General features: G+C 50.8%; 1 protein-coding gene across 2 annotated transcripts in view; it reads left to right on the top strand.

Moving 5' to 3' along the window:
* Positions 1 to 901: 901 nt before the first annotated feature.
* Positions 902 to 13,414, top strand: part of GAB2 (GRB2 associated binding protein 2) — a 102,104-nt gene continuing 89,591 nt past the window's right edge. Inside the window, exon 1 of one of the 2 annotated variants that reach the window (XR_005826268.1) lies at positions 902 to 1,072. Coding sequence is in view for 1 of the 2 variants with exons in the window: in XM_040583291.1 (XP_040439225.1) it covers positions 1,001 to 1,072 (72 nt within the window). In the remaining variant the exon portion in view is untranslated. The remainder of the gene's footprint in view (positions 1,073 to 13,414) is intronic. The other variant, XM_040583291.1, reaches the window with a different exon arrangement.

Below are 13,414 nucleotides of genomic sequence, written 5' to 3'. Positions count from 1 at the left end.
GCTTTTGTGGTTGCTGTGCCCAGGTTTCTGCTTTTAAGGATGCAGCAAGAGGAGGGTTAAAGCACAATCCTACTCATAGGGCTGTTGAGGGTAGTTTTTTGTTGCTGCCTGAGCTGGGGAGAGGATCAGACTTTTAAATGTACAGCGTTTCTAGATCTGGAAAAAGATAGTTAATCTCAGCCAGGGTATGATATACTGTAATACAAAACCTGGCTTGTCTGTATGAGACTCCACTGGCAGTCAAATCGTTTTTCAGTGGGCACTGCTCCATTATTTAAAAATCAATAATAAAATATGAAGCTTTTATCGATTCCCCGCAAATATTTTTTTCTTCCCCCCCCCCCCCCCACTCCCTTTCTTTCCTCCAGGAGGGTTTTCGCTGTCGCTGGTTTCCCTGTGTCTTGCTCAAGCTCTTTGTTTTCCTATGGCACCTTCATCTCCTGCCCGAGCCCCTGAGCAGCCTGTCCTTTCCGGGGTGACAATGCCCTTTTCCGTCAAGACAGGGGAAGGGTCCTTGGGGGGGGGGGGGGGTTGGGGTGATCAAAATCGGACAGTGGAGGGGTTGGGGGGGTTGTACTTTTTTAGGAAGGCAGCGCTGCAGGAGATCACCTGCTGCGGTACGGATAAAGTTTCTGTATAGGTACTGTGCGAGTGCGGCGCGGGGGAGGCAGGGGAGGCAGCCCCTCCCGGCCGGCGGGGGGGGTCGGGGGGCCGGGCAGCCCCCTCCCCCCCGGGGTTTGTATCTTTAAAGCAGGCTGGCGGGGCGCCGGGCCGGGCGGGAGGCGTGGTGAGCCGGGGACCCAGCCAGTTTCCTGCTTCCCCGCTCGCAGCCGAGCGGCGGCGGCGGCGGGGGGAGGTGCTCGTCGCCCCCCCCCCCCCCAATCTATCCATCCATCCACCCACCCACTCACCCACCCACCCACCCACCGCCCTCCATGGGCCGGCGCTGCCGGCGCTGAGCGCCGGGAGGCAGCGCCCGGCGGCGCGCCCGGCTGCCGCGATGAGCGGCGGGGAGGTGGTGTGCTCGGGCTGGCTCCGAAAGTCACCGCCGGAGAAGAAGTTACGGAGATACGTAAGTCTCAGCCCACCCTCATCTTCATCGCTACTCGGTGTCGTGCCCCCCACCCCACCCCCAACCCCCGGGTCCTTGCCGCCGGTGGCCGCCGCCCGCCCGGGTGCACCTGCCGCCGCGGAGGCTCGGCGGGGCGCGGGGTGCCCCTTGCCAGGGGAGGGGGGTGGGGGTGGTCGTGGCTCCCCGCTGCTGGGGGAGGCGGGGGGGGCAGCATCTCCGATCCCCCGCCTTTGCCCCAGGGCAGCGGGGTGACGGCCCCGGGTGGCCGCGCGTGGGCGCCCCGCCGTGGCTGGGGCCCGGGACCCGCTGCTGTCACCCCCCCTTGGCTCTAGTCCTGTGCTGTAGGGGAGCTTGGCAATACCTTTGTCCCAAAGAGTAAAGGCAACGATACACCTTGGACCTCTCCCCCCCCCCCCCCCCCCAACACCCCCGTAACGGTGGCTCTCCCCCTCCCCATGCACGGTTCCTATTAATCATTTAACGTCCCAACCCTTTGAAGCTCGCACCAGCAGCGCTCCGATGGCCTTTTGTGCCATTAGCGGCTGAGATCAAACACTTCAAAGAAGTTGTAAAAAGAGGGTCCAAATGCCAGCTCTGCCACACTCCCCGCGCACTGAAAGAAATAACTGTTCTTTGCGCCCTCCGCCTGACGGTCTTGCCGGCCGCCACGAGCGATAGCGCTCAGATAGGTGGCTATGCCGAGCTGCCATCCTATGACTCGGCACATCGCTCCCAGAGTTGAAGCCGGGGTCCTGCTCCCCGACTCCATGACCAGCCTCTGCCGGGCTTCGGCTGGCAGGGACACAGGCTCTAGGAGAGAGCTGGATGCTCTCCCTCCCTGGGGGGCCACCAGCCAGATCGTCCTTTGGTCCCGTTGCTTTTGCCCGCGTGTGTTTTGGGAATGGCAGGCGGAACAAGTGCAGCTGGTGTCTGCCCGGTGCCTGTTATTGATTCATGGAAGCATCGCTGCCTACCCTGGAGAGGGAGGTGGGTGTCTGTAGTCCCGTATCGCAGGTGATAGGGCAGGGCTGGAGGGGTGTCTGGTTTGTGATCTGGTGTTATTAGCTTTGTCCAAAACGAGTGCAACCCCGTAGACATCAGCGGTGCCACATCCCTTTACATTAGACTGCATGCCTGGTCACTCTTTGCAATCCTTTCCTTGTGTGCCTGATCCCCTTTGATGGAGGATCGGGTTGGTGCGGGGCTGTGGGATGGAGCTGCGAGGGAATCCGGTTCTTTTGCTCCCTGTCCCCCCCCAAATGTACTGAGACAAAGGTAAAACCGGGTGTTTACCTGGGAAATATCAAGCCCCTAATGTATGTAGGCAGGCTTTGTGGGAGATGGACAGAATGACTTTGTGCATGCTGAACTGTGGAGGATGCTTTTAGCTTAATGGAGCAAAGCACCTTCCTCCCGCAGAAATCAACTAATTGCTGATCCTGAGTCACCAGTGGCCTTAACTCATCAAACATCATTAGCTCCCCAGCATCTGCCCCGTGAAAGGGCGCTCACATCGCCTTCTGAATATCCAGCTTGTGCTCTGGCATTCCAGCAAGAGCTGAATAAATCTGCTAAATGCTCTACATGAGGGTGTGACACACCAGCGGTTAGCGCTAATTATCGATGTGCATAAGAGTGCTTTTCATCCAGACACATCCCAAAGTGCTTTGCAAGCCACCTATGCTTTCAAAACATCCTCGTTCCCCCCAGAGGAAACGCGGCGGTGCTGAGATGTGCCCAGCCATCCCACGCAGCCTCCGCGGGGCAGGAAGCGATGCTTGGCAGATGGCACTCGAGGGGATCTCCGCGCCAGAGCGGTCCTGGCGCTTGTGGTCAGTGGGACTTCCCTTCCAATCACACAAGTTGTGCTGGCTTCCTGCATCAGTGCCTGAATTTGGAAATGCTGGACTGTGTCTCGCTCGGTGATGCCCCATCTCCTTGCTTTTTAATGCAATATTATTAATGTGTTAGTATTTCTATAGCTGCGGCATGCAGTCGGGGTGTTGGTGTGTGATCGAGTTCTCTTCCATAGCAGTTCAAAGCAGCTAGATGTGGTAGAGCCTGAGGCTGATGGCTTTGCTCCCGTAAAACCTCCCTTCATCTACAACAAACCTACAAGGCTGGACTTTGCTTATCATGCACAAAAGGCGAGTTTTCAGCCGCCACGGTGTTACGCCGGCTGTTGTATGAACTCAAAAGGGAAGGCGCTGAGTCGCTGGCTTTGCCGCTTTCCTTATGCCTTCAGTTTATATTCTGCTTTGAGACCTCAAAGGAGGAATCTCAGGCTGCAGGATGCTGCTAATCAGGTTTGAAGTTCCTGCTCTGGCTGTATGGACACACGGTAGATGATAGATTTATTTTTTCTTTGGCAAGTGCATTTCAAATGTACGTGGTCTGCACATGGGTGTGTTGCTGATGCTGGCCTTGAAGTGTTGTGCTTTTATAAGCCTGGTTTTGTTTTGGTTTTACTTTTCAAGGAGATCTTTGGCAAGAGAGGAAAGTGCTAGATTTTCTCTCTAGCTTCCATCCAGACTGGTTGGGGAAGGGGACTCTTCTCCACACCTGATCCACGCAGCGTTAATCGGCATTTACAGCTGTACCTGCTTGGTTTCATTTCAGAGGATTGCGTTCATGTGAGATCGTGGGATATTTTATGTAGGACCTCTTTGTACAGTGCTCTGGGAAATATTGGGGGTGGGAGTTTCTCTTCCATTGGGGGACATTCAGATGCTTCAAACAATGACTGCTTCAAGGCTGAGATAAATTATACCTCTCTTGTGCCTTGTAGTTTGGGACAGGGAGTCATGTAGATCATAGACGGTTTGGCCATGATCTCTCATGAGTGCTATAGATGCTACCGTAGTATTAAAAGAAGGTAACCAAATAATTGAAGGTCAATAGTAATGGAGATACCAAAATACCACCTTCCACCTTCACTCTGCTTGGGACGCTAAGCTCCATCATCTGCTTGTTTCATTATGTTTTCAGACAAACACTTTTGTACCTTCAGAGAATCATAGAACAGTTTGGGCTGGAAGGGACATTTACAGGTCATCTAGTCCAACCCCCCTGCCACAGGCAGGGACATCATCAACCAGACCAGGTTGCTCAGAGCCCTGTCTAGCCTGGCTTTGAATGTTCCCAGGGATGGGGCATCTACCACCTCTCTGGGCAGCCTGTGTCAGTGTCTCACCACTGTCAGCATAAAATATTTCTTCTTTCTATCTAATGTATATCTCCCCTCTTTCAGTTTAAAACCATTACCTCTTGTCCTATTGCCACAGGCCCTACTAAAAGGTCTGTCCCCACCTTCTCCCCTTCTGACTTTCATGCATGGAAAGGTCTCCTTGTATGCAGCCAGAAAGCACAGAGCTGTCCTTTAATTCTCCTCCTGGCTCCTCCTTAGAACACCCATGGAAAAAAAAAAAAAGAAAAAAGAAAGAAAATAAAAAACCAACAAAAAAATCCCCAATCCCTAAACAAAACCCTTGGCTTTAGTTGTGTGACCGATGAGCCGAGACCAGTGCATGTTGTGCCGGTCTGCACTGACTCACTGTCTCCTGGTGCTCTCCCGCTTGGACGTGCCTGTCTGTTGTCTGCCGAGTTAGACGTGGGTTGAGAGCGGTGTTTCGTGTGTACCCGCTGCCCAGCGTGACGGGGTTCAGGGATGGGGTCTCTGGCAGAAAAGCAATGTCAAAAATAACTGCTGTCGTTGTAGAGCAGCTCTGAGCTTCCTATCGTTAAATCAGTGTGCTTTGCCTGTTCATTTATGTGCAGTGAAGCCGGAGGTTTTTTCTGTCTGGCTGAGATGTGTGTCTGCAATTCTGACTGAAAGAAAAGCGTCTGGTCTTGTACCGGTTTTACAATCCTTTAGTGCTTCCCCCCACCCCCATGGGTTTAACTGGGGGGAGAGCTGAGTCTGGTTTTGTGCGTCGGTGGTCGTTTTTACATTGAGCAGAAGCAGTTTCGTCAAGGTCATCAGAAGACCTGCTCCCCTTCGATGGGGGGAGCAGAAGAGGTTGGGGGGTGTGTGTGTGTGTGTAACGGGCCGATTTACTGATCGCAGCCCAATTCCTAGGGGTAGCTCCCCGGTGAATGGCTTCTTTTGACTTTCATATCCCACCTGAAGATGCATAGCAAGGATGTCCTTGTTAAATGTAGGATGTGGACTGAAGCCGGACCACCGGAGCAGAGATCTTGAACTGCTCAAATGGTGGGAGGTTGCACCTTTGGCACAGCGCTCATCGGGATGAAATTTTACAACAGGGAGAAGAAAGGTCATCCCTTTAATTCTGCAGCAAAATAAAATAAAAAAAAAATGGTATTAAGCAAAGTAATCTCCTTTTTTCCCTCCCCCCTTGTTCTCTCTTTGGGATTTTAATGGGTTGCTGTCATGTTCAGCTGTGCCATGCCTGGTTCAGGATGCTCCCCTGTACCAAAAATAGGAAGCGGCTGCAGAGACTCCAGAGAAAAGCACCAAAGAATGAGCAGAAACTTGGAAAACAAGGAAAGGCTGAAGGGAATGAGATTGCTTAGTCTAGGGATGAGGGGGCTGAAAGGAGAAATAACAGGCCTTGAGTATGTCTGAGGTGGCCACGAAGGGGAAGGGAGTAAACTGTTCTCCGTGGCCAGCGGTGGGAGGCCAAGAAGTGCTGAGCTTGAGCTGCAGCAGGGGAAGCAAGTGTTAGGAAAAAACTTCCTAACCTCTGATTGCCAGAGCGATGGAGTAGTGGAACAGATGGTTTGGGGTGGGCTCGGAGTCTCCATCGGTGGAAGTTTCAAAGAGCAGGCTGGCCAAGCTGCACTTCAGGAGAGCTGATCCTGCTTTGGGGCAGTGGAATAAATGTGATGAATTCTCCAGAAGTCCCTTCCCGTGCTGGTTTAGGTGAATTTGTGGATTTTGAGCCTGAACTCAGGGAGGGCTAGCAAAGAGGCGTTGGGGCACAAATCACATCACCTGCTGATGGGACTCAGGGAAGTCCTCTGACCCAGTGCAAACAAATTCTTTGTAGAAAGTTTTGACAGTGCTGAGCTCCATGACTTAGCATCTTATTCCACCTGTCAAGCTGCCTTGCTGCACCCTCCTCCTCCCATGTAATCTCCAGGCTTAACTCTGAAAGACCATCAAGCATTTTAGCTGTTGTCATCTGTTGGGTGATTCAGAGGAGGGATGAACACTTGCTCCACCAGAGAAGGTTTTGCAGGTCAGGGAGTGCATTTCACTTGCAAGGGCAGTGCCTGCCAGCCCTCCTGCAACACCACCTCTCTTGTGCAATGCTGCACAAAGGTCATGCTCCATAACTTGCTTCTCTGCTGCATCATTGCTGATGAGTCAAAACACACGAACTCTTCCCTGCAACCTGCTCTTGGGGCCGTTTTGTTTGAATGCGGGGCTGTGTTCCTTTGCCCACTGTAACATTTTCTGGCAACAGTCAGATGGTGGTATATTGGCATCATGGTGCACTTGATCTAATAACTTGCAGCTATTTGAGGAGTGATTATGGGGATGATGGAGTCAAAACTCTTCTTGGCTGTAGCAGGTGACAAAACAAGGGATAACAACCACAGTAAGAGGTAAACTCTTCCAGTGAGAGGATCGTGGTATAGAGGAACAGCTTCCCATAGAGGCTGCAAGGTCTCAGTCTTTGGAGGTTTTCAAGACTTGAGGTGAGAACATCCCGGCTGACCTGATCTAGGCACACCTCAAATGCAAGGTCGGACTAGAGACCTCCCGAGCTGCCTCCAGCCCAACATTTCCGATACCTGTGTGGCACAGCGCAGTGCGGAGCCGCCAATCTAGGAGGCGATACAGCTGCTTTAGCCCAGCTCCCTGTGCAGGTGAATGGTCTCCGTTTGTTCTCTGCCAATGCAAGCAATCTGGGAGAAGTGCTGTGCTAGTGCAGCAAAGAGCTGCTGAAACTCAAACTGGTTTGGTCAGGGCTAACCAGCATGTCTTCCCGAGGCATTGCATCGATCAAGGTAGACGTGCCGGTAGAGGTGAGGAATCTGCGTGTGGTGTGGGGAGTGAAGCCGGTGTATTTTCCTGGTGCTTTGGCTTTGCTAAGACAGCTTGCGTGAATCTTCATCTGGCTGTCATGACCTCAGAGCTGGCCGATGGTCCTGGTAAAGTCCACAGTGGATGTAAAAGATTGGTGGTGGCAAAGCACAGCTTGAACCGAAGACAGGCAAACAATACTTAAGGAAAGTGTAAGAGGAAGCCGGCTTCATTTCTCTTTGGAAGAGAGCAGAAATGATACTGAAACCCTTTGGTGTTGCAGTTTTTTTCTCATTTTCTTTTAGTGAGTGTCAGACGCAAGAGGTGATGTAACAGTGTTTACCAGAAGCACATAATTTATAGCAGTGACTCAAAGGCAGAGCAAATATTATTTATTTGGATTACAGTAGCAGCTGAGGCAACTGGGATTGGGGCTCAATGCTCTGGGTGTTTGGCAGGACCACATCTGCCCTAAAGGATCTGGTCAGATGGGGATGCTGAGGCATGGAGCGAATCAGTGGTTTGGCTGCCCTTGCGTTCAGGGTCATTCCCACAGCTGGGAACTCAGCTTGGCTTTATCACTTCTACCTGAGCCGGGGGGTTCTGAGCCACTCGCAGGCTGCGGGGGATGCGTGAAGCCACAGAAGGGGATTGCAGGTGGTCCACAGAAGCACTTCTGGCAGGGATTTAGATGGCAAGGGTGCCGAGGTCATCTGGGGGCTCTCCGAGATGAGTTGAGCCAAAGGATTTGGAAATTACTGCTTTTAATATCAACTGCCCTTCCCCTCGGTACTGCTTTCAAGTCTTTATAAAGTCTCACTTCCCTATCATAATGCTTAGGTGGATGTTACAGCACCTAACAGTGGTGCTGAAGTGTGTTTATCCCTGGCTCAGGAGGTGGGAGAAATGAGGAAGAGAGACTTTGATTTACTTCAGGATGCACAGAGAGCAGCGATAGGACTGAAAGAGGTTTCTGAACCGCTGTCGCTGCTGTTCTGCACAGCCTGTACTTCACCTCTCAGCCCTTCTCCAAGGGAAAGACCTGTCCTGCTAAAAATTTGGGCAAAAGCAGGTTAAGCTCAGCATCAACAATATACAAACATTTATTATCCCACACTGTCCTTTGACTGGGTAATTTTATGGCATTTTAATTGCGGCACACCTAGGCATGTCGTTTGGTCGAAGGGCGTCGTGTAAATACAAGCTGTTGTGATTTCCTCATCCAGAGCTGCAAGCGGGAAGCCTGGCCCTGCCACTGGGGCTGTTGAGAGCCTGGCCCATGCCACCAGCTGGGGCGCCTGGCTCTGGAGAGGCTCCCAAAGCTGCGAAGCATCCAGAAAGTCTGCTGAAACATCCTGGATCTCTGCTGTGGGTCACTGCGCAGCACCTACAGTAGCATTCCTCCTGCAGACGAATAAGCTAGGGGCAGACTTGCCCTCCGAAGTTTCATTTGGTGTCTCTACAGTCTAGCGCTGGCTGCTGTAATGCTGTTTAAATAACAAAAATAGGTTGAGAACAGAAAAAACCTCATTCTTGTTTGTCCATCAGATGATCTCTGTGCTTTATTTCTGGCCCTTCCCCAGCACGCAGTCCTGTGGGCTTGGAAGGAGCTGAGCAGAGAAAGGCTGGGCTGGGTTTCTGTTTGCCTTTCCCAGTCTCTCATCCCAGCTGAGAAGTTATCGGTGTTAGAAATCACTGGTTTCCACTCTTGTGCACCACTATGTTAATATCCCACTGTGGCTGGATGCTTTTAGGTAAAAGCTTTCAGAGCTGCTGGCCTGGAAACGCTGGTGCGAAGTGGTGCAGGTCTCGCTCTCGCAGAGGGACAAGTGGGTTTGCTCCTCCTTAGGCTTTTTCAGTCTAAACCTGGAGAAATTGAATCAGCACCTGAACGCTTTGTCGCTGAGTGAACCCGGCTTTTTGGTTATCACGGGTTAAACCAGCAGCAAATTGGCAGCGAATGGCAGGAGGCTGTATAGATGCACAGTGTAGAGCATCCCTCTTCTTTCTGATTCAGGATTAGCAACAGAAAAAGCAAACATTCAGCATGTGGAATCACCCAGAGCAGACCTGAGACCTTAAGAAGAAATCCAGAGCATGTGCCCGCCTCCAGGCAGAGGCGCTTGCACCTAAGGCACGCCTGCAACAGCCTCCTTTTACCGTGTACAAAGGGATTCCTCAAGGTCAGCATGCAGACCTGCACAGTGCAGTCAGACCTGGGTCATCAATCATATCTAGCCATACCGCAACTTAAATACCTGTTGTATTTTAAAAAAAATAAAAATCAGCTTAGGTCAAAACAACAACAAAAAGCTCACAGGCATCTTTAGCCTGCAAGCTGTGCCTTTAAAGAATGGAAGGAAAATATGAGTGCTGGGAGCATATGTTTCTTGCTGTGTGAGATAGCCAGCGGTGCCTGTTTCTCCAATGAATCTGGAATAATTTGGTGCCAGCAACCCTGGGGAGGGGCAGGGGGGAAGGATTTCATCTCTGGATTTGTCTTTTCGTATTCAGTCCCTTTTTTTTTTTTTTTTTTTTTTTTTTTTTTCTGAGCTCTTGCGCAGTTTTCCTGGAGAAGGTCAGGATCTGGGAAATCTTGCATCAGTCTGGTTGTCTGCATTACGCTAATACCTAGAAATGAACTTCTCCATCCAAATGTGAATATTCTCACCCCAAAATGATGCCTCTTCAGGACAGGAGGTTCACTCTTGAGCCAGAAATGGGACATTTTTATTTATAGTTTTAAGTCTGGCTTTGAGGCAGGACCGGTTGAGAACAGCTCTTAGACATTTCTGTATTAAGTATTCAGATTGCTTCTTCCTTTCCGTTGCTCAGAAAGCTTTTCCATCTCTGCTTGCTCTGGGCTCTTCTTCACACGGCCTCTGAATTTTTAAATACTGTGTGTTCTGTCTCTTTTTCCTGTAACCTACTGACAGAAATATCTTCTGGTTGGTTTTGGGGTTTGTTTTTATTTTTAATTATTTATTATTTCTTTTGCTTCCCAGTGCCTTTGGACAAGTCTAAAATATTTCCATCATGTCTCCTGGATCTAAGATGCTGTCCTAATAGCATCTCAGTACTTGTTATGCATCTTGTTCCATTTAAACCTGGTATTTTCCAAAGGCGTTTGCTTTGGAAGGCATTTAGACATCTCTTTGGTAGAGTTCCAGCTCCTGCATCCATATGGTAAGATGGAAATAACATTCTGAGTCGAAGATTTGTGGTCTTCTGAATTTTGTAGATTTTCAGTGATTAAGTTTTGCTGATGAACACATCTGCTGCCTTGCCCGTTTGGGTTCCGCGCTGACCTTCTGAACATCCCCGTGGGCTTTCGTGTGGCTGCCAAAGGATGCAAGTTGACTTGCTAAACAATCTCCTTGGCCACTTAACATAATGCCCCAAAGGGGATCATGTCTTGTTTCCAAAACTGACTAGTAAACCTTCCTGTCCCTCCTCTTTTCTGGTGACATCGAGGTGTCTTCTAAATTTTCAGCTTCGAGGAGCTGTCACACATATGTTGTAGGTTTGGTGCTGTGTGCTGCTGTTGAACTGAGCAATACTTATGTTTGTCTACATTTTTTTATCTCATACGTAATGTCAGTACTCATGATAAATGGGGTTATTGGTCATTGCTACCAGTCCCTTCTGCAGATCTTCATCCACATACTGACTTAAGCATCTTTTTGGGGGGTGGTTGTTTACTTGCAGGGGGTACATGTGTTTTTTGACTGCCCTCTGGATGCTTTCGGCTGGAAAAGGGAAGACTGGCAATGTAATTCAGCTCAGGGGTTTGGTACTCCTCAGTTGCCTCTTGCAAAGTCCCAATCACCACCCCTATAGGGGCCACCTCGGCACTCCAGATCTCCTTCCTTCTCGTGATGATTCCAGGTGGGTTAGGGTTAGGGTTAGGGTTAGCTGTGTTGAGAGCCATCCAGCACGGGAAGGGGCAAACACAATAAACACCCCTTCTGGTGTAAAATAGCTGCTCTGGTTCCACACCATCAATGCTGCACACAGCTCCTTTGATCCCGGGTCTGTGTTGTTCCTCATATCCTAATATCCTGGGAGCTTCCTATCCTCCAGATAGGAGGCTTCCAGGAAAACCTCGTTTACTTTGACCCAAGGAGAACAGATGACTTGAGGCTTGTGTTCGCCGTCCCTCTTGCCTCCCCTGCCTGCTTCAGCTGCTGCCCACCGCACGTAGCGTCAGGCGGGAGCTTCCACCGGGGCGGTGGGGAACAGAAGGGCTCATTGTCGGGGGTCAGGGCGCGGGGCAGGGGTGGCAGGCGAGCGGGGTGCAGGGCTGGTGGCCGAGCCCCACTCCTACCTCCTGCCTGGCCTCGTATTCCCCATAGTGGCAGCCGTGCAGACAGCGAGCGGTCTGTGATTGCAGCAGGCTGAGAGCCTTTGAGGGAGGGGAATAAATAAAATAAATGGAGAAAGACACATACATGCCAAAAAAAAACAAAACCCAAAAAAACGACCAAAAAAACCAAGACAGGCAGGAGAGGTGGGATGTAGGGAATGACCAGGAGTGTATGGGGTCCTCCTGGCTGTGCTGAGCAGAAGGAGATGCTGGGAAATGGTGCAGGCTGGCCCCTGCTTGAGCCTTGAAGTTGGGGATTGAGGTTTGAAGCTCGACCTGGCTGCCTGGGTCCCTCTCTGAGCCCTCTGTGTGTGCGGAGCGAGGCAGGACAGGGAGCGGGGAGTTTTCCTGCCAGCAATCGGGACTTTATCCTGCAGCAATGTGTGTGTGGGTGGACCCCTGACACCAGAGTCTTTGGAGGAGAGTGAGGAGAGTGATTAGGAGCCTGGGAAAGCTTTATGTGACAGGCCTCTGAAACAGCAAAGGACAGCCACCTTCCAAAGAAAGTGAATGAGAAAGTGCCCTGATAAAAGCCTGCAGGGCTGTCGTCTGTGCGGGGGGTGGGGGCAGCATTTTAGCTTGGCTGGTGGGACTTCTTATCCAGGGTCCTTCTCCCAGGAGGTGGCCCAAAGCCACATCACCAAGGAGAGGGGTGTCCCACCCCATCACCTGAACCCCCTCTTGGAGAGGAGACATTTGTAGTCGGGAAAGGTGATCGAGTGTTTCTGATCCCTCAGCACCAGATGTAGAAGGAGAGCCGGTCACTGGTGTTAAAGTTTGTAAGATCTTTTTGTTTCTGCATCCTTCAAGTTCTGCCTCTGCTGCAGATGTGCGATGGGTGGGAAACATGCCTCCTTCTACCAAGTCTGAATCTACACCTTTTAAAAGAGATGAGACATGAGTAACATGCAACGGTAGAAGTCAATACTGTGAAGAAAACATGGGAAAGTAACAAAATTGACGTTTTGAGGTTTAAACCAGTCAAACAGTTGAGAACATGTCTTTCCTAGTGGTGGGGCTCCCTCCACCTGCCTTTTCAGAGAGCTTCTGCCTGCAACACGGTGTGCTTTGGTCCGAGACTGGCTAGATCCAGCACCATACCCACGGACTTGTTCCCAGAGCCTTATTCTGAGCTCCTGCCTTGCACTCCCGTCAGAGTCAACCCCAGGGAGGTCCTGAAAGGATCAGGCCGTTGTCTCAAACACTTGCAAAACATCTTGGCTGAGGCTTCGGCAGGGAATCAATCAATACGCTCTTTTTAGCATCAAATCAGTACAGCCAGCTGGCGTGCAGACGGGCTGATGTATCATGTGCTGTCACGGGGAGGTGTACCAAGGAGCAAGGTTTGAAGACGGAGTCATGTGTAGAGAAGAAGGTTGTCTGCATCCTTTTTTAATACTGAAGGCACTTCACGTGCAGCAGAAGGCAGGGCGTCTTACGAGTTGGTGTTGTGGAGGGTGCTTTGCAAACTACTCTGTGCTCAGTAGCGTCTGTTGGGTGTTCACAGTGGGGTCAAAAGTGAGCATTTGCCTTGGGGCAGGTGGAAACCGGACCTCATGCATTGGTTGGAACTGAAAAAGGAACGTAAAGCAAATTCTGTCCTGTGTGGTGCGTAGGATGCTTATGAGGCTTTTTGTATGAGTTTTTAGTTGACTAGGGTGTTTGATGAAAATATTCTCTTTGTGATGTTTCTCTGTCCATCCTGCTTCTTGGAAGAGTCTGTCATGATCCACTGAATGCTGTTAAATGCTGTCATTAAGGCTAGGTGGGGTGAAGCACGGACCTGCTGCTCTGACGTGCTTGTAATTTCACATAGGATTGAGTTGATGAGTACCACTTGGGGATGAGAAGCTTCAAGATTTGCATTTGTAATTAAGAAACGCTTTTAAAGCCTATTCTTTGCATTTCTTTGTACCTGAAGCCTCCCACTAACCAACTGTAGCTCGGGTTGTGGGGGAAGGTGAGAAGCCAGAACGACGTG

Source organism: Falco naumanni, chromosome 2, assembly GCF_017639655.2.
Source record: "Falco naumanni isolate bFalNau1 chromosome 2, bFalNau1.pat, whole genome shotgun sequence".
In the NCBI taxonomy this organism is placed as follows: domain Eukaryota; kingdom Metazoa; phylum Chordata; class Aves; order Falconiformes; family Falconidae; genus Falco; species Falco naumanni.
The sequence above is the reverse complement of the archived record's forward strand: the minus strand, read 5'-3'. Positions and strand labels throughout refer to the sequence as shown.